Source organism: Moschus berezovskii, chromosome 21 (genome assembly GCF_049115385.1).
Source record: "Moschus berezovskii isolate FMDL1 chromosome 21, NW_MosBer_1.0, whole genome shotgun sequence".
Classification (NCBI taxonomy): Eukaryota; Metazoa; Chordata; class Mammalia; order Artiodactyla; family Moschidae; genus Moschus; species Moschus berezovskii.
This window is the reverse complement of record NC_142480.1, coordinates 47,712,726-47,732,477: the sequence shown is the minus strand read 5'-3', so window position 1 is coordinate 47,732,477 and position 19,752 is coordinate 47,712,726. Positions and strand designations below refer to the sequence as shown.

The following is a 19,752-nucleotide window of genomic DNA, read 5'->3' as shown; positions in this document are numbered from 1 at the left end:
GGGTTGTTTTTGCTAAGAGATGGTTGCTGTAGTCTGGGGGACTTGACTCCCTTTTCTTGGATCCTGACTATTTTCAAGCCTGATACTTCAGTTCCCATTTACTCTGTAAGTTCCCTTATATTCTTTCAATAAGTCCCTTTTAAGTTAGCCAGAGTCACCCTTTGAAGCTTCTAACCAAGAGTACTCACTAGTAGAACTGAGCCTCTGTCATCCCTGTGGTTTGGAGGATGGAGAAAAGGAGTCACTAGGAGAAGCAACCCTGCTCACTGTACTGGACTTGTTCTTGGTTTGCTTCTCTGTCCAGGCTGGTCTTAGGACACTGGCGTGGGTACCAGGACCATTATGCCCCAGATGCCCCAGATTGGACTTAAGTGTGACTTGCTCTCTATCTAAATGTGAGTTAAGTTGACACCGGCCAGGACCTGCTTCTCAGAGAATCAGGCATGGCACAGAGATGGCTAGGTCCTACATTCTCCTGTGACAAGACAGGGCCAGTTTCTTGACCTCATGGGTTGTCTTAGGAGAAAAGCAGAGGGAAATGAACCCTTAGTCTACTGGGAAGTTTCAGCTGTATCCCACCTCCCCAAACCCCTGCCCCAACCAAACAAATATCTTGCCTTTTGTGTAAATTTCCACTCCTCGTGGAGATGTGAAAGTGGAGATACAAGCTTTGTTAATACAATATCAAGTCCAGAATGATCATCTTCAGTCATTTTGAAGATCTTGCTTTTTAAGAATTCTGACCACTGCAGAGGTGGTGACTGGGGATTACGCCTGCAGGCACTTAGCGTAGATTTCTCAGGCCAGCCCGGAGTGGTGCTGTTCGCATGTGGTCACTGTGGACTAATAACTTAAGATGCTGCCCTACCAGGGACAGAGCATTCAATAACTGAACCTCTCTTTGCATCTTTCTACTTAAAGAGGTTAATTAGTGAAAAATGGGTGAAATTCAAATAATCTTTGGAGTGGTGCAGAGAACTTTCCAAGAGTGACATAAAACTCAGAAGCTATAAAAAGACAAAACTGACAAACTTGACAGCATAAACATGTCAAAGTTCTAAATAAAAAAACAAAACAGCAAAAATCGAACAGCATAATGAGAAAAACAGCAGAGACTTCTGTGATAAACAAAGGAATCATTTTCTTAATAAGCTAAGAGCTTTTTCCATCCAGGGATCAGAGTCTCTTATCTCTCCTGCATTGAAAGGCGGGTTCTTTAACACTAAATCCACTTGGGAAGCCCAAAGAGCTTTTACAAGTAAATTCAACTTTAAAAAATGGGAAGAAGATATGAAAAATCAGTTCATAGAAAATGAGATTAAAATCACTAATAATCAAGAAACATTTCTCAAACACTCATGAAATGAAAATTAAATTTTCATGAAAATGAAATTTAAATAAAAATTAAAACAAATGTGGTCATTTGATTGTGCATGCTCCCAGTAATTACCTTGTACAAAAATATACCATTGTTCTATCACAGACCATTAATTATTGACCAGATGTATTAATACCACTTTTGTTACCCAAACGTTATTGATCAGAGACGGTTCAATATTCACTAACATAACAAATCAGTGTTAGTTTCTGCAAAAATTACCTTCAGTTCAGTTCAGTTCAGTTCAGTCGCTCAGTCGTGTCCGACTCTTTGCGACCCCATGAATCACAGCACGCCAGGCCTCCCTGTCCATCACCAACTCCCAGAGTTCACTCAAACTCATGTCCATCGAGTCGGTGATGCCATCCAGCCATCTCATTCTCCGTCGTCCCCGTCTCCTCCTGCCCCCAATCCCTCCCAGCATCAGACTCTTTTCCAGTGAGTCGACTCGTCACATGAGGTGGCCAAAGTATTGGAGTTTCAGCTTCAGCCTCAGTCCTTCCAATGAACACCCAGGATTGATCTCCTTTAGAATGGACTGGTCGGATCTCCAGTCGATAAAATAATGTTAGGAGTGTCTTTCTCTCTGGCCTTGTATTTCCCCCTTGAATTTCCAGGCAGTTATCCACCTACTGTCATACACTGATACGACAAGCATTTCTTTAAGAGCACTGTGAAATGAAATATTTCTTGCCATATCGCTGGGCAAGAAGTGTCATAGCTATCTGCGATTTTCTCTCTCCAGATGTGAATTTCTGAGCTGTGCCAATAAGCAGCACCTCTCCCTACGTGAGGAACTTAAGGAAGTCACAGTCATCAGTGACTGCGCTGTGCTTAGTCGCTCTGTCGTGTCCAACTCTTGATCCCATGGACTGCAGCCAGCCCTCCAATGTCAGCTGGTGAGCCCTAAGGGACAATGCAGGATGCTGGCCCCAGATAGCTGAGATGTATATGAAAGACATGACTTCAATAATCCCAAACTCTTGCACCTTCCCATACACAGAAGAGCACTAAATTCCTTAACTCGATATCTGGTTTTTCTTACTGAACAATAATCTTTGATGTGCAGACTGCCTGCTCCCTTCCTTTCAAACTTGTATATAGCCTGACTCCCTCTCCCGCCTCCTGGGAGCTATTTCTTAGGGCTGAGATATTGTCTCCCGGACTTGGGGTCCTGAACATTCCCAACTGAACAAAACATTCTCTACTTTCAGGTTGCGATTAATTTTTTAGTGGACAGTGCCAGCCACTGAAACCCCACAAGAGAGGCCAATCTGTCACTCTCAGCCCCCCAGCGCCGAGACTGACAATAAGAAAGGCTGGGATAACTATTAATAACAAGGAGACGTGGAGCAGGTGTGCTGGGGGCGGTGACTCTGCCTAGGGCGGAACGATGAGGCAGGTTCCATGTAAGAGGAAACGGAGGAAAGAATGGGAGGTCCGCGGCAGAAGAGGCGGGACAAAGCTCTCCTCCTGACCTAGGAACAGCACGTGCGTAAACAAAGGGGTGTCCAGAAGCCAGGTGCGAGCCGGGGGGCAGGCTGTGGGAGGGGCGCCGGGCTGGGCGGGAAGGGACTTCTCCGTGAGGATTCTTTTCCTATTCAGGGGTCGCTTTCGGCTGTCGAAGGGCCTAACAAAATTATCTGCCACACAGTTTACAGATGAAAGGGAGCTTCCATCCAACTTTCCCTTTTTATAGACCACTATTTGGAGGACATAAAGAAGTGGAATGATCTGTCCCAGGTCACAGGTCTGGGGCCCTGACTGCCAGTTGGTGGATTTTCCCGCCTCGGTTCCTCCCGCACTGCGCAGGTTATCAAATCCCCAAACTCTCTCCCTGGCCCGAGGTCGCAGTCGGCTCGTGGGGACTACATCTCCCACAATGCCTTCGGCCCAGCCTCCCTCCCGCCGCCAGGCTGGGTCCGTATTCGCCAATGGGAAAGCAGAGTTTCCAGGGACCGTTCTTGGTGGCCAATGAGCGCGGCGGGGGGGCGGGCCTCTCCCGTCCATTGTTCTCGGTGCCCCTCGGGCTTGAGCCGCTGAGACTCCGGAGGGGCTGGACCGTGCCCGGGGGCGCTTTAGCGCGTGGAGCGACCGAGGAAGCGGCATCCGGTCTCTGGAGAGGTGAGCCCGGAGACACAAAGCTGGAGCCGCGCTGGCCGGGGGAGCAGCCCGAGGCCAGGAAATAACGGGCCTGGAGCCAGTGCGGGCAGCCCTGCTGGGGGAGGGGCGTCGGGGGCCGTGTCCGAGTCCTGCGGGCCCCCGGCTGTCCGAGAGTAGGCGCCCGGTCTGGCTCAGGGAGCCGACCTGAACTCTTCTCCCTAGCGGCGAGCTCCTTGTACATCCAGCCAGGGGCACAGGCTTTACACTGAAAGGCACAGTGGACCACATCCCGCGCAGCTCATTTTAAAGGTGGGGAAACTGAGCTTCAGAGGGGGCGTGTCTGGCCCCAATTGGGACAACGCTTAAATTATCTGGGAACGGTTTTCCTGCCCCCCACCCCCAAGTTAAGAATTGTGTTATAACTGTTTCTTCTAGCCATTTGGTGAATACAGTTTGAGAGCTTTAGTGTTTCCAATGGCTTTTCTTTTTTCTTCTTTTTAAAAAGTTTTCCCGGGAGTTTTTGAGTCTTTATGCTGTAGTGATGATTTTTAAAAATAACTTCATTGCCTTTTAGTCTTTGTTTTAAATAACTGCTGTCAACATTTTGTAGAATTTCTATCCAGTTTTTTTTTTCCTTGTGTATGTGTTCATTTTTAAAAGGAATTGGGGTCATACTGTGTCTGTGGTTTTTCTATCTTGCTGGTTTTGTTTTTATTCATTAGTTTTCATATTATGAGGATTATCTTAAATCATTAATGATTAATAATTATGTCAGCATAATTTTTTAAATATTTAAAAATACATACATCAGAACACACAAATCTTAAATTTCATATGTTGCTCTTATGCAACCATAGCCAAATCAAGACATAAAACATTTCCAGCTCCTTTGAGCCCCTTCTCAGTAACATCCCCCTACCCCACCCACACCCCCCCCCCAAACGTAGCCATTATTACATCATCAGAGTAGTTTTTAGTACATTTTACTGTATGGATGTGCCATAATTAACCATTCTCCTGCTGCTGGATTTTAAGGTGTCAGTTTTCTTTGCAGTTAGAAACGGTTTTGTGTCATTGCAAATATTTAGTAAATTTAGCAAAGAGGGTTATTTTAAAAAATAAATTCCTGAGGGGCCACGGCTGGATCTAAGAATATGAACATTTTAAAACGTCGTGTTTTAAAATATAATAATGCAGTTGAGATAGTTCCTTCCTTTCACTGAGGCTCAGAGTGCTTTGACATCTGATCCTTTGTAAATTCTTAAGACGTTCCTTTCAGGTTAGTAGGATGGGTGTTCTTATCTGTTTATTAGGTAGTCCATGAGGTTATGTGACTGAGTTGTATGTTAGGTCAAGGTCACTGACTCTGCAGCAAATCTGAACTGACTTAGAGCAGGATAGCTCTGTCCTGGATTCTTGCGAGGGCTTTGAATTTCTCACACTCATGGTTTGGTCTTTTGGGAAGAAAAACACTGTATTTTGTGCTTGTGATTCTTCTTCTCTTGCCGTAGAGATACTTTCAGAAATAAGCCATTTTTCCTTTAAGAGGGACAGGAAACTTCTCCTGATTTGTGGATGTAAGAATCACTTGGTGGCCTGACCTGGGCTGTTGTGAGTTAGATTGTTTTAGGACCTTTTACTTATTGATCCTAGTTCTCTCTCTCATCCTTAGCCAGACCACTTGTTGAAACTGGCGAAGGGTGCTGTCTTCTCAGGGAGCCTGCCTGGAGAAGACCGAAGGTCAAGATCAGAAGCCTGAGTGATTCCAACCTAAGGACGTGGATGATGGCTTCAGAGGGGCCGAGAGTAACCACTCCGCGGAGCCCTGTAGTCCACCTCCCTCGTGAGGAAGACGACCAGGAGGAGGAGGTGGCCACCGTGATCCTGGAGGACGACTCCTGGGTACAGGAAGCTGTGCTGCAGGAAGATGGCCCTGAGTCCGAGCCCTTTCCCCAGGGTGCTGGCAAGGGCAGCTCCCACGAGGACGTGGCTGGAGGGCCTCAGGGGGCACTCGGCCGCCTTCGAGAGCTCTGCCGGCGCTGGCTGAGGCCAGAGATGCACACCAAGGAGCAAATGCTGACTGTGCTGCCCCGAGAAATTCAGGCCTGGCTGCAGGAGCATCGGCCCGAGAGTGGCGAGGAGGCGGTGGCTCTGGTGGAGGACTTGACCCAGACCCTTCGGGACAGTGGTGAGATGGAGAGCCTCACAGGGAGAGGGTGGGAGCTCCCCCGCCACCCCAAGATGGAGGGGTGTGGTGTTTGCAGAGGAGGAAAAGGCAGCATCCAGGACTGAGTCCCAGTCAGCCCATCCCTCCAGCCTGTGTGCAGGTGATCAGCATGCTGTCACCCCAAAAGGCCTGGTTGTGTGCAGTGACAGTTCCAGAATTTCAGCATAAGAAATTACTCTTTTAAGTAATGAGTGATTTTTAGGGCTTAGAGGACTATTTTTTTTTTTTTTTCTATTTGGCTGTGCTGGGTCTTCGTTGTTGCTCAGGCTTTTCTGTAGTTGCGGTGAGTGGGGCTACTCTCTAGTTGTGGTGCATGGGCTTCTCATTGCGGTGGCTTCTCTTGTTGCAGAGCACCGGCTCTAGGGCACAAGAGCTTTGGTAGTTGTGGCACATGGGCTTAGTTGCTCCGTAGCATGTGGAATGTTCCCGATTGGGGATCAAATCCATATCCCCTGCATTGGCAGGTGGATTCTTTACCACTGAGCCACCGGGGAAGCACAGGACTACCGTTGGAGCTAGTTACATAGTTAGCACAGTTGTTGTTTGTGTTGTAGTTGGAATGGTTGGGAAGCTGATGGAAGTAATGAGGAGAGGGACTCAGTTCAGTTCAGTTCAGTTCAGTCGCTCAGTCGTGTCCGACTCTCCGCGACCCCTGAGACCCCATAAACCACCTCTTGGCACTTTCACCTGGTTGTGCAGTAAACATCCAGATGTTTTAATTTCTAGCAATTAAATAAACCAAATCCTATTTTTTTAAGTGATTATTTTTTGTGAAATCATGATAAATGATGAGTAAGCCAGCTAATAACTAGGAACTTAGTCTCTGGTATAAAGTCATCTTGGGCTCTTAAAAGAGTAATTCCAAACTGGAGCTTTTTGCAACTTAATATATTCGTCTCTAGTTTTATTATTACACTGTGGGACCCATGCATGCCATTCAGCTACCCTGCCTCCTTTCTGGTCTTCAGCTGTAAACTGGGCTGCCTTGATTACCAAATGTTTACTGCAGATCTGCCTGTGCCCCTGGGCTTCCTGGGTGCTCAGTGGTAAAAAATCTGCCTGCCAATGCAGGAGACGTGATCCCTGGGTCGGGAAGATCTCCTGAAGAAGGAAGTGGCAACCCACTCCAGTATTCTTGCCTAGGAAATCCCATGGTCAGAGGAGCCTGGTGGGCTACAGTCCATGGGGTTGCAAGAGTCAGACGTGACTTAGAAACTGAACAACAGCCACCACCTGTGCCCCTGGGACTGTTTCAGGACCCGTGGGAAACGGTGGCTACCTTTGTGCTGATGAGAACTGCAGAGGTTCAGAGAAAAGGATTGGAGGGGAAAGGAGAGGCAAGGTCAGTGAAGGCTTTGTGAATGACGTGACCCTTGAGCAGGGGTTGAGCTGGTGGGGGGTTTGGAAAGGTGTGGGAGGAGGGGGAGGGTGTGGCATCCCAGGAGCTGTGCTAAGCAGAGGCCTGGAAGAGTGGACCCCGTGGGATCGTTCAGGTGACCATTCGGGTGACCAACTGTAAGGAAGACTGTGGATTGGAGTGGAAAGTGTGTTTTTAGGAAGTGGTGGGAAGTAGTGTTAGGGGGAAGGGTGGGTGAAGCTTTGGCCTCAGCAGGTTGTAACCAGGGCCCTAGGGGCAGGGGAGGAAGCTGAGCTCAACGACAGGGTGCAGGTTTTATGCTGGAGGTGGGAGAGCAGTTGGGAAGCCGCCTGGATGCTAGGTGTGCAGTGATGGGGTGGGGACAGCAAGGGAAGGGGAGGAGATGGGACATGTGAGAAAGAACTCATGGTAACACCAGCCAGCACTGATGGATCCTTTTTGTGGGCCAAGCAGTGTGCCTAGCATCTTATATGCAGAACTCACATAGATGTCACCACCTTGAGAGATCGGTAGGATTATCATCACCGGGGAAGATAAGTGACTCCATTAAGATCATGCCCCCAGTGTGAGGCTGAACAAGAATGCCAGCTCAGGGGTCTGAGGACGTGGCTTATGTTCTTAATCATTTTATCACAAATGAGATGCAAAGTCCTAGTTCTTGGTAGGGTATTGGACAGAGGGGCTACAGATAAGGACTGTAAGTGACTCATCTGTAGGGTCACTAGGCGACTAGGGACTTGCCTGGTGGTCCGTTGGTTGAGTCTCTTCGCCTTAAATGCAGGGGCCACAGGTTCAATCCTTGGTCAGGGAACTAGATCTTACATGCCACGAATGAGTGAAAGTCGCTCAGTTGTGTCCGACTCTTTGCAACCCCATGGACTGGAGCCCACCAGGCTCTTCTGTCCATGGAATTCTCCAGGCAAGAATAATGGAGTGAGTTGCCATTTCCTTCTCCTACATGCTATGAGACATGACCAAAAAAATATTTTTTTAAGACAAAGGTGACTAATTCAGAGGCATCTAGTGTAGAGGATTCAGAAGACTGGGAAGGGAAGATGGTTTAGGGGCGGAGTTGTAACAATGCCCAGAGACTTGGGAGGTGTGAATAAAGCTGTACTTTGGAGAAGAGGGTGGTCATGGAGGTTCCACTGTGAGCCCAGTCCTGCACTGAGCACCTTACACCTCCATCTCACTGATAATTCCGTGAAGTGTGTGGGACCATCATTTAACAGATGAGGATGTGGACATTCAGCAGAGTCAAGCTCTTCTTTGAGAGCTGGTTCGTGGTGGAACCAGGATTCAAACTCCAATCTGTTTGCTTCCACATGTGTTTGGGGGGATCTTAGGGTTTTTTTTTTAATATTTATTTTTATTTATTCATTTATTTGGCTGCACTGGCTCTTAGATGTGGCTTGCAGACTCTTACTTGGGGTGTGCGAGATCTAGTTCCCTGACCAGGGACAGAACCTGAGCCCCTTTCATTGGGAAGCCATGGAGTCTTAGCCAGTGGACCACCAGGGAAGTCCCTACCCCAGGTTTTATTTGAAGCAAAGTCCCAGATGGTCTTTGACCCTGAAAAATAACTTTTAATTTTACTCTTACTGCTTAAAAAAATCAAAAGCCGCTCATCCTTTTTAAAAACCTTGTTTACTTTTCTGATGGATGTAACAAGTCTGTGATGAATGTGAGCCTCTTGAGTCAGACACTAAAGAGAGGCCAGAGGGCTGAAGGGCTGAGGAGAAACCTCTGGGTTATTGTGCAGTTGGAGTCATAGAGCCGGCGGTCACGTCTCACCATGCATCTCTGACTCAATGACTGGCCCCCACAGTGACCACCTTCCCCACCTGGCTTTGTTTCATCTTTCACGGGACGTTCTAGATGGAGAATGTCCAGACTGAGCAGCTTGTCAGTGCTCTGATTTCTGCCTCTGAGGTCATCTTGATTGGTTTTCATTTCTTCATCATGTGTTCCTGACCTGCCTGGTGATTGCTCAGAGGAACCTCTGCAGTGATCTCCATCTCTTGTCAAGCACGTCCTCAGGATAAGACCACTTGACCTCTAGTCTGTTTGTCCAGCCCGGGACCTTTGGTCACGTGTTTTACCCAGCACGTTTTTAAGACCTGGTTAGACCATGTTGTTTAATATTTGACTAGCAGGCACCTCTGGGTGTTCCCAGGTCAAATATCTTGTCGTTTCAGTTGAGATTGGACCTGTATTAATAGTATTGAAATTTATTTGCCACAGTTCTGGAGGCTCTTAAGTCCAAGATCCAAGTGCCATCAGATCTGGTGAGAACCTGCTACCTGGCTCACAAACAAATGTTTTCTTTTTTTTAACTGATTAATTTGGCTGCATTGGGTCTTAGTAGCACCACACGGGATCTTCCTTGCGGTGCACAGACTTTCTAGCTGTGGCACGCTCCAGAGCACTCGGGCTCAGTAGTCACGACTCTCTGGCTTGGTTGCCCCCCTGCATGTGGGATCCTAGGTCCCCAACCAGGGCTTGAATCTGAGTCCCTTGTGTTGCAAGGCAGATTCTTAACTACTGGGCCACCAGGGAAGTCCCTTATGTTAATAGTTTATGAGGTAAAGTTCATCTCTCTTTGTGTTTCCCAAGGACATTTTTGATCCCCATGCATGCATGTTCAGTTGCTCAGTTGTGTCCGACTCTGCGACCCCATGGACTGTAGCCCTCCAGACACCTATGTCCTTGGAATTCTCCAGGCAAGAATACTAGTGGGTTGCCGTGAACTCCATTCCACGCCCTCATTCAGGCTCTTGCTATTTCACCAGACTGGCAGGAGCCTCCAGAGGGAACATGCCTTCAGCCTCTTCCACCTGCATGGCAGCTGCTGCGTCCTACCTGAGCGATGGGACACTTCTGCTTACATGTCCTCTCTAGTCCCCAGTGTCTCCAGATCAAGCACGACCTCTTTGTTCTGCTCGCACTCGTGGCCCTGTGTGGCCTGGCCCAGGTGGCCCCTGGCTGGCCCTCCCCTGATCCCCTCACCACAGCCCTCGCTCTGTTCAGATCATGCTGTTCCTTGAAGATAGCCTGTGCTTGCTAGCTTTCACCTGTGCTGCTGAATCGTGACTTGGAATGGCCTTGTTCCATCCCTGTGTCATGGTCATCCTCTGAGTACAAACCTTTGGACACCTACCTGCTCCATAAAGCCGTCCTTAAAGTCTTTATGGAACTTGTTACAATATTATTTCTGTTGCATGTTTTGAATTTTTGGCCGCAAGGCACATGGGATCTTAGTTCCTTGACCAGGGATGGAACCCACACCCCCTGCATTGGAGGGTGAAGTCTTAACCACTGAACCATCAGGGAAGTTTCTTGTTTTCTGTTTGTATTGGTCCTTATCTTATTTCTTCTGGGAGCCTATAAAATCCCCAACGTCAAGGAACCTGTCTTCTTTTCCTTTTTTAAAAAACGGTATGCAGTACAGTACCCTACACATAGTGGAGACTCATTGTCGGAGTGAGAAAAATGAATCTTTCCTGTGTGGAGAAACAACTGCTGGGTCAATGAAGGAGGCAGATGGATAGCTTCATCATTCCAGGCTTATCTGCCTTTCCCTCGAGAAAGCCAAGCTAAACTTGTGTTTTAAAACATAATGGGGTCAAGGCCAAAGTTAGCAGAACATAGCCCAGGATATTCCAAAACCTCAAAGGGAGACTGGGTAAGACCTGGGAGAACTCTCAGGCCAGGAGGCAAGTTAGGCCAGGCAGCTTAGTACAGCAAGAGCGAACCTACGCCTTTTTTTTTTTTTTAATATTTAGGTAATTTATTTGACTGTACCTAGTTTTGGTTGCAGCACATGGGATCTTTAGTTGCATGAAAACTCTTAGTTGTGGCATGTGGGATCTAGTACCCTGACCAGGGATCGAACCCGGGCCCCCTGCATTGGGAGCGCGGAGTCTTAGCCACTGGGCCACCAGGGAAGCCCTGAGAGCATCTCCTCTTAGGTTTTCACTCTTGGAAGCTCTGTATTAATTCTTTGTTTATATTTAGCAAACTCAATGGGTATTATCATCTTTTACACTGTTAACAAATACATTTTTATAATTTTATTTATTTATTTAGGGCTGGCTGTGCTGGGTCCCTGATGCTGTGCGGGCTTCCTCTAGTTGCGGTTTGAGGGCTTCTCATTGCAGTGGCTTCTCTTGTTGCAGAGCCCAGGCTCTAGGCATGTGGGCTCAGTAGTTGTGGCTCCCGGGCTCTAGAGCATGGGCTCAGTAGTTGTGGTACACAAGCTTAGTTGCCCCGCAGCACATGGAATTTTCCCCGGCCAGGAATCAAACCCATGTCCCCTGCATTGGTTGGTGGACTTTTTACCACTGAGCCAGCAGGGAGCCCATACACTCTCTTGTCAATAAGAGGAGTAGAGAGCAGTGTAGGGTAATAAAGGTATATGTCTTCTTAAAGCCACGATTCTCAGGTTCAGAACAACATCACTTTTAATTCACTTAAATATTTGAAATGTATACCACACAGAACTCTTGAGATGTAACGTTATTACTAAACTATTTTGCGGTCATTCATTTAAACTGATAGCAGCTCCTTCCTGTTTTTACTAGCACTTCATCTTTCAAGCAGTCAGAGTTTAGGGGGAACAATGGTCCAAGCCACTTAGGTGCTATCGGGTTCCCACCAGGCTTGCCAAGGCAGCACCCTGATGGAGAGACTCCCTCTGGGCCATCAGCTGTATGAGAATTAGAGACCCACTTCTGCATTTCAGACCAGTGGCTCTGACCGTGGTATTGAGACCCAGCGGTATGTCACAGTCAGGTGGGAGGGACCTTACAAGAACTGTGAGCCTAACACACACTAAAGCACTGATGTCTGTGACCAGTGATGTCACTGTTCACTTGCACGCTTATCCCCATATTGACAGCAGATTGCTCCACACTTATTCTATTCTGATATGCTTTCTAGTATGGGAGAGAAAGCAGAGACCTCTGGCTGGGCAGGGGGACACATGTGGCCCTCTGAATTCTATGTGAGCCTAGAGCCTGGGTCAGGGTAGGAAAATGCAAGAACCATTGGTTTAGGATGCATTGTAATTGTCTACTAACCAATAAGGGTCCTTTGACAATTCAATAGTATTTGGACAGTGGTCCGACCCTTTTGAAAAAACTAAAAGTGGATCTCTGTTTTGTAACTTACACAGAAATAGAGCCCTGCTTCACAAATTACACAGAAATAAATTCAGATGAGTTACAGATCTATACAGTAAACCATCTGAAATCACCTATAGGAGAGTATTTTTGGAATCTTGTAGTGGGGTAGGACTTCTTAATCTTAAAACAAGTCATCAAAGCTAGATTGGACTCATGGAAACAAACAAAAGTCCTTTATATTAAAAAGATACTGCGAAGAAAGTTCAAAGCCAGTGCAGAGACTGGGAGGAAATATTTGCAACAAAGCCTGCAGTGTAGCAGATAAGAGTTGAAATCTTGCTCTGTAAGAGCATCTACAATTCATAAAAAAGTCAACCCAGTGGAATACAAGGTAAAAGATATGACCTGACAATTTAGAAATGAATAGAAACGAATTATATCCATAAGACAAGATGTTCAGCTTTACAGATTACCAGGGAAATACCCATTAAATCGAGATGCTATTCTGTAGCCTGTGAGACCATCAGACATTGAATAGTGGGACTTCCCTGGTGGCCCAGTGGTTAGGACTTCGCCTTCCAATGAGTGTAGTGTGGGTTTGCTCCCTGGTCTGGGAACTGAGGTATTCCACATGCCTCAAGGGCAAAAGGCCAAAATATACAACAGAAGCAATATTGTAACACATTCAATAAAGACTTAAAAAATAGTCCCATGTCAAAAAAAAAAACTTAAAAAATTGAATCGTGTTTAAGAAGAATTCTCTGCCTTTTTGAGCATTGACTTCCTTTAAAACTGATTCCAGAATTCTTCTAGTAAGTAATGTGTTTATTTTTGGCTGTGCTGGGTCTTCATTGCTGTGCAGGGTTTTTCTCTAGTTGCCGCGAGTGGGGGCTACTCTCTGGTTGTGGTACATGGGCTTCTCACTGAAGTGGCTTCTCGTTGCAGAGCACAGGCTCTAGAACTCGAGAGCTTCAGCAGTTGCAGCCCTCGGGGCTCTGGAGCACAGGCTCAATGGTTGTAGCATCTTCCTGGATCCGGGATTGAACCCGTGTCTCACATTGGCAGGAGATTTCTTCACCGCTGAGCCACTAGGGAAGCCTCCCCTTTGGTTTTCTTTTCTCATCATTACAGGAAATTGAGTACAAATTACACATTTTTCCTTATTGTTTCAGATTTTGAGATCCAGAGTGAAAATGGGGAGAGCTCTAACCAAGACATATTCGAGGATGTCGAGTCTCAGGAGATGTTCTCAGACGTGCCGGAAGGGGAAGGCATCCCGCAGTCCGACTGGGAAAGCGATGCGGAGAGAGACTGCAACCCCCAGGGGCCCCGGCGGAACACCCCCAGGAAGGACCGCAGGGCGGTGCCCGCCCCTGCCAGGGAAGCTGGCCAGCTCATCGGCCTCCAGGGCACCTACCTGGGCGAGAAGCCCTATGAGTGTCCCCAGTGCGGGAAAACCTTCAGCCGAAAGTCCCACCTCATCACGCACGAGCGGACCCACACGGGCGAGAAATACTACAAATGCGACGAGTGCGGCAAGAGCTTCAGCGACGGCTCCAACTTCAGCAGGCACCAGACCACGCACACCGGCGAGAAGCCCTACAAGTGCCGGGACTGCGGCAAGAGCTTCAGCCGGAGCGCCAACCTCGTCACCCACCAGCGCATCCATACGGGCGAGAAGCCCTTCCGGTGCGCCGAGTGCGGCAAGAGCTTCAGCCGGAGCCCCAACCTCATCGCGCACCAGCGGACCCACACGGGCGAGAAGCCCTACTCGTGCCCCGAGTGTGGCAAGAGCTTCGGCAACCGGTCCAGCCTGAACACGCACCAGGGAATCCACACAGGCGAGAAGCCCTACGAGTGCAAGGAGTGCGGCGAGAGCTTCAGCTACAACTCCAACCTCATCAGGCACCAGCGGATCCACACGGGCGAGAAGCCCTACAAGTGTCCCGACTGCGGCCAGAGGTTCAGCCAGAGCTCGGCCCTCATCACCCACCGGAGGACGCACACGGGCGAGAAGCCCTACCAGTGCGGCGAGTGCGGCAAGAGCTTCAGCCGCAGCTCCAACCTGGCCACGCACCGCCGGACCCACCTGGTGGAGAAGCCCTACAAGTGTGGGGAGTGCGGCAAAAGCTTCAGCCAGAGCTCCAGCCTCATCGCCCACCAGGGCACGCACACGGGCGAGAAGCCCTACGAGTGCCGGACGTGCGGGGAGAGCTTCAGCTGGAGCTCCAACCTCCTGAAGCACCAGCGGATCCACACGGGCGAGAAGCCCTACAAGTGCGGGGAGTGCGGGAAGGGCTTCAGCCAGCGCTCCCAGCTGGTGGTGCACCAGCGGACCCACACGGGCGAGAAGCCCTACAAGTGCCTCATGTGCGGCAAGAGCTTCAGCCGGGGCTCCATCCTGGTCATGCACCAGAGAGCCCACCTGGGGGACAAGCCCTACCGCTGTCCCGAGTGCGGCAAGGGCTTCAGCTGGAATTCGGTGCTTATCATCCACCAGCGGATCCACACGGGTGAGAAGCCCTACAAGTGCCCCGAGTGCGGCAAGGGCTTCAGCAACAGTTCCAATTTCATCACCCATCAGCGAACTCACCTGAAGGAGAAGCTGTACTGAAAGGGCAGAGAGGAGGGAGCCTGAGGGACAGGGGGCCCTGCAGAGGGACCAGCCCCCCTGCGCCCACGCAGGGATGTGTCTTTAGAGGAGCCGTTCCTCCTGAAGGCTTGTTGCCGGGATCTTAACCCCAGCTCACCCTCAGTCCTAGGATCCCATCACATTAGTGGTCAGAGTCAGACCCTGACAACCAAGCATAGGAATGGAAGCTTGGAAAGTTCGGTCCTTTTGTGACACTTCTCGACTCTGTTGGCTCTGTCTCTCCTGATCCTCTGTGCCTCAGTTTCCCCTTTGATAGAACAGGGGGGGATTGTTGTCCGTGTGCAACGGAAGCCAGCGCGGCCCTCATTTCAGAGAGAGACCCCAGACCTGGTCCTTCTGCTGCCACTGTTGGGCTGAGGTCCCTTCACCCGAGCTGTGAGCATCCCAGGCCCCCTGCCTTGGCAGAACCGGCTCTTCCTGCCTCTGGGTCCTGGGTTTGGATTTCGGGTCAAGGCAGGGGGTTTCTCCTGTTCTGAGTCATCCACACGAAGGTAGTCCTTTCCTAGTTCTAGAAAGTATCAGGAACACGAGGGAGTCTAGCCTGAAACCTTTCCATTGATAGGAGGTTGCCCAGGGCCTGCCAGGGAAGGCATAAATGGAGAAGTGATGTGTTTACTTTTGTCTTTGCTCACTGTCCTGGGGTAAGTCGGCTGTAGGGGTCGGGGACACACTTACTCTTGCAGGGTTTCAGTTTTTGAGTGTGAGGTGTCATCAGAGCCCCCAGCTGCCTCCCCCTGGTGGATGGTATTTCTGTCTCATTCAGGGTGATCGTCCTGCACTCTGCAGGGTGGCCTTGCATCTTTACCTACCAGATCTGTGGCCCCGTAATCGTCACCCTGTGCACTTGTTTCTGTGTTGCGTACGCAGATCTAGAATTCCATCTGGTAGAGTTTGTGTACAGAGAGCATTCTTTTTAAGGCGGTGTTGATTTTGAGGCCACACCATCTGTCGCCTGGAGAGATCTGAGCTTGAATCAAGATACGGTGTCTCCCTTAATCCTGAGACGCTCCCAGGGCTTTGTTTTCGGCCGTGAAACAGTCAAGACAGGATGATAGCAGGTGAAGGGGTTTGTTAGGAGGGAAGAGGATGGTAAAAACAAGTTTTTCTCTCCTACGCATGGGGTCTGCACTCAGAACGCACCTTGGTTTTTACAGGGTGGCTGCTCCAAATCGCTTAATAAAGTCGAGTCCCATTCTTCTCCCAAGTCTGTCTTTTCACATGTGTTAAAAACCCAAGCTTGAGTGTTAGAAAACCCATGTCTCACTTCCCACCCCACCCACCTGCTCACCTCCTGCCTCAGACCAGAAGGGGTCCAAGACCTTTAGAGGGAAAAAGGTCACTTGCTTCAGAGCACAGCTTTAAGGCAAACCTGGTCCCATGTGTTCGACCAGTTCACACACCTCTCCACTTGCCCTTTGCCAACGCTGCATCTAGCCTGTCAACCAATGCCTGGAGCCCCAGCTTTGGCTCCTGTGGCAGATGGCCTCCCCAGGAGGTATCATCTCCATCCAGAATCAACTAAGTTAGACACAGGAAGCTTTAGGCAGCAGCAGCTGTTACACCAAACCACGAGTCTGTGAGATCCCCATCACTGCCTCCATTCCTTCACTTACTGAGAAAACACGTACTGAGGGCGTGTGCACCATCGCCGTGGTGGGTGCTGGGGAGAGGCCGTGAACAAGAAGTTCTGCTGCGCACTGTCACGCCGCTTTCCTGGGGGAAAGATTCCCATCTGTCTGGGAAGAGACAAGATCTGCCCTGCTTGTAAGGGAACGGGACCAGGAGGGTTTCCTTGGTGATGCCCTGGAATTTGGTTTGTAGAAGATGGTGACTCTTTTTAAGTCTTACCTCGAGAAAACAATTGATACTCAGCTTTTTAAACTTTTCTAAGTAAATTTCCTTCTTTATGCCTCCCTACCTGGTAGAGACACAAGATATCCTGGGAATAAAAAGCAAACAAGATTAGCTAGAATTGTAGAATCAATCAGGCAGGAACCAGGTTGGGAAAATGACAGATGGTGGTTTTCTAGAAAGGTTGATAGCCCCCGACTTCCTGTCCTGCTTGCAGCTAGAGCGGGTCTGCAGAGGCAGAGAGGGGTCTTATGGCAGGTGTGTTGGATGGAAGGACACAGCTTGTTTCCCTAAAAAACATCGAGAAGCCCCCACCCTCTGGGCAGATCTACCTCTGCCAGACGTGTCTCTGTAACAGACCGTCTCCCCTTCAAGGTATGTATGTTTAGGGGCCAAGTTTTTGTTACCAGTTGTTTCTAAGTTCATGAGAACAGCCATGGGACAATTAAAAACCTACAATAAATGGTTTATTTGCTTTGCCCTCAGCGTGGCCCCACAACGACCACCCTGTACCCTCTGGCCCATGCCAGCCCCCAGGCCTCTGCTCACCTCTGAGAGCCTTGAGCCTGCCTGGTGTGGCCTCCCTCAGCGTCCCGCCCCCAAACCAGCAAACTTCTCTGAACTTCGCCACTTCCTCACCTCAGGGCCCAGCCTGGAGATGCACTTTCGGTTTAATAGTGCTCTCTGTCCACCTGCTGCTCGCCTCCGTTTCCCTGCAGAGCCCAGGACCTTGCTCTTCTGCAGTTTTCTCCCTCGATTTCTAGTTTGTCCCTCTCTACTGGCTTCTTCTTGCAACTTACCTCTAGTGTTCCTAGAGCCCCAGACTCACGAGTCCAGAACTCATGCCCCCACCTGCCTCCCTTGATCTGTGACCAGCGTGTTGGTGACAGGTGAATTTCCTTTTCATGAGTAGCACCACCATCCACTAGGTCTCGCCCAACCCAGAAACCTGGGAGTCACCCAAGACTTCCTCCTTCCAATCCCTTAGAGCCATTTGGGAACCAGGCCCTACAAAGTTCTTAGCCATTTGGGTTACAAGTGCCCATGGAGTGTGGAGAGCTGGACTGACCCGGCTCTGGGCACACTTGTGCCACTAACCACACCCTCACTCTTATTAGTAGAAATTTTACAATTTGAGGCAGGTAATCATGAGACTTCCTCTTGTTTTCCATGGACTTCTACTTCCCTCTGAGTTGCATTTCTGGTTTGCAGTAACCCGTAATAGCTGAGAGTTGCACAGTCTATGGCAAGGTTACTGTCACAGGCAGCATGCTAATCAGCTCTCCATGAAGGTCTGAATCCTGACAACCACCCTGTGAGGTAGTAAGTTATCCCCACTTTACAGATGAGGACCTGGAGACCCAGAGGAGAGGTTCAGTTTGTAACTTGCCCAGCTGCTACTGCTGCTAAGTCACTTCAGGCGTGTCCGACTCTGTGCAACCCCATAGACGGCAGCCCACCAGGCTCCCCCGTCCCCGGGATTCTCCAGGCAAGAACACTGAAGTGCGTTGCCATTTCCTTCTCCAGTGCGTGAAAGTGAAAAGTGAAAGTGAAGTCGCTCAGTCATGTCCAACTCTTGGTGACCCCATGGACTGCAGTCTAACGGGCTTCTCCGTCCATGGGATTTTCCAGGCAAGAGCACTGGAGTGGGGTGCCATTGCCTTCCTCGAACTTGCCCAGCACCTGTCGCTTAACCACTCTACTCCTGAAGTCAAGTAACCCCACAGCATTAAAAAAAAAAAAAGTTTTTTTTTGCCATGCCACATGGCAGGTGGGATCTTAGTTCCCCAACCAGGGATTGAACCAGAGCCCCTGCCATGTAAGCACAGAGTCTTAACCACTGGATCACCAGAGAAGTCCTCCCACTGCATTATTAAAGCCAAAAGAAATCCCAAAGGAACAAATGGAAAGAACAAGGAAACATTAAAATCGGCATATTGGCTACTCATTCCAGTCTTCTACTCTAGTGTCAAGGTGATCCACTGCTGTAACTGACCCTTTCTTGCCCATCCCTGGGGGTCACCCTCCTCAATCCCTGATGGGAGGTCTGTCTCATAACCAGAGAGTTGGGCAGGGGCCCCGTGTGCTGGGCTTGCCCCTCCCACAGTCTCTCAAAGACAGACTTGGAGCTTTTTTCAAATGTCGGGCCATTATAACCTCCCTGTTGCCTGACCCTGTGAAGCTGTTTCAAATCTCTGGATAGATATTAAAGTCTTTGCTTTCTCTCACCCTCTTGATAACACAGCACATGGCCATAGAGGAAGTGGAAGTAGAATGGCATGGATGATGCTCAGATTTTGAGACAGAAGATTTCAGAGCCTAGTGGGGAGCAGGGAGCCACAGCCTTTGGGCAATTAAGCCCACAAGCCACAGCTAGAGGCCTGCACATGCAGCTACCGAAACGAGAAGCCCTTGTGCAGCAACTAGAGAAATACCAAGTGCCACCACGAAGACCCAGCACAGCCAAAATTAAATTAATTTTTAAGGTTATTAAAAAAAAAAAGAACAGGTAAAAGCAGAGATGCTCTGAAGACTGGATGGTGGGAACCAAAGCTCTCTCCTGGGCTGGGTCTTTGCCCCTCTTTGCTGGTCCCTGAGGTAGCTCTGTGGAACTTCTAGGCTGGGCTGGTTGGACAGCTAGGTGTGTGTGCACCCTGAAAGCGCTGGGCTGAGTTTTCCACTAGCCCTCTTTGAACTCTTGTTCCTAAGATCCAAGAGGCTGGAAGAAATCTCCATGATCCATACTTGCTGCTGGATATAGGACTCTACAGATAGAGCCCCTCTTGGCCTATACCCCACCACCGGCTGCCCCTCCTGGGGGGCAATCATATCTTCACCCACCTTCCATTGAATTTAAGACCCTTTATGTGTTAAATAGGGAGTGAGACCTACTACACAAAATTTGTTGTCAGAACCAAATCAGATAAAATATGCTGAGAGGGACTTCCCTGGTGGCTCAGTGGTTAAGACTCTATGTTCGATTCCTGGTCAGGGAACTAAGATCCCACATGCCATGTGGAGCAGCCATAAACAGCA

General features: G+C 49.2%; 1 protein-coding gene across 1 annotated transcript; it reads left to right on the top strand.

Annotated features, from left to right (window-relative positions):
* Positions 1-5,266: 5,266 nt before the first annotated feature.
* Positions 5,267-17,173, top strand: ZSCAN2 (zinc finger and SCAN domain containing 2). The gene is made up of 2 exons (XM_055417874.2): positions 5,267-5,669; positions 13,385-17,173. The coding sequence occupies exons 1-2, from the start codon at positions 5,267-5,269 to the stop codon at positions 14,824-14,826; spliced, it is 1,845 nt and encodes a 614-aa protein (XP_055273849.2). The 3' UTR covers positions 14,827-17,173.
* Positions 17,174-19,752: the final 2,579 nt, after the last annotated feature.

Coding starts and splice junctions, on each gene's coding strand:
- ZSCAN2 (XM_055417874.2), top strand. CDS start 5,267: ATGGCTTCAGAGGGGCCGAGAGTAACCACTCCGCGGAGCCCTGTAGTC. Junction 5,670..13,384: donor CCAGACCCTTCGGGACAGTG/GTGAGATGGAGA, acceptor TTATTGTTTCAG/ATTTTGAGATCCAGAGTGAA.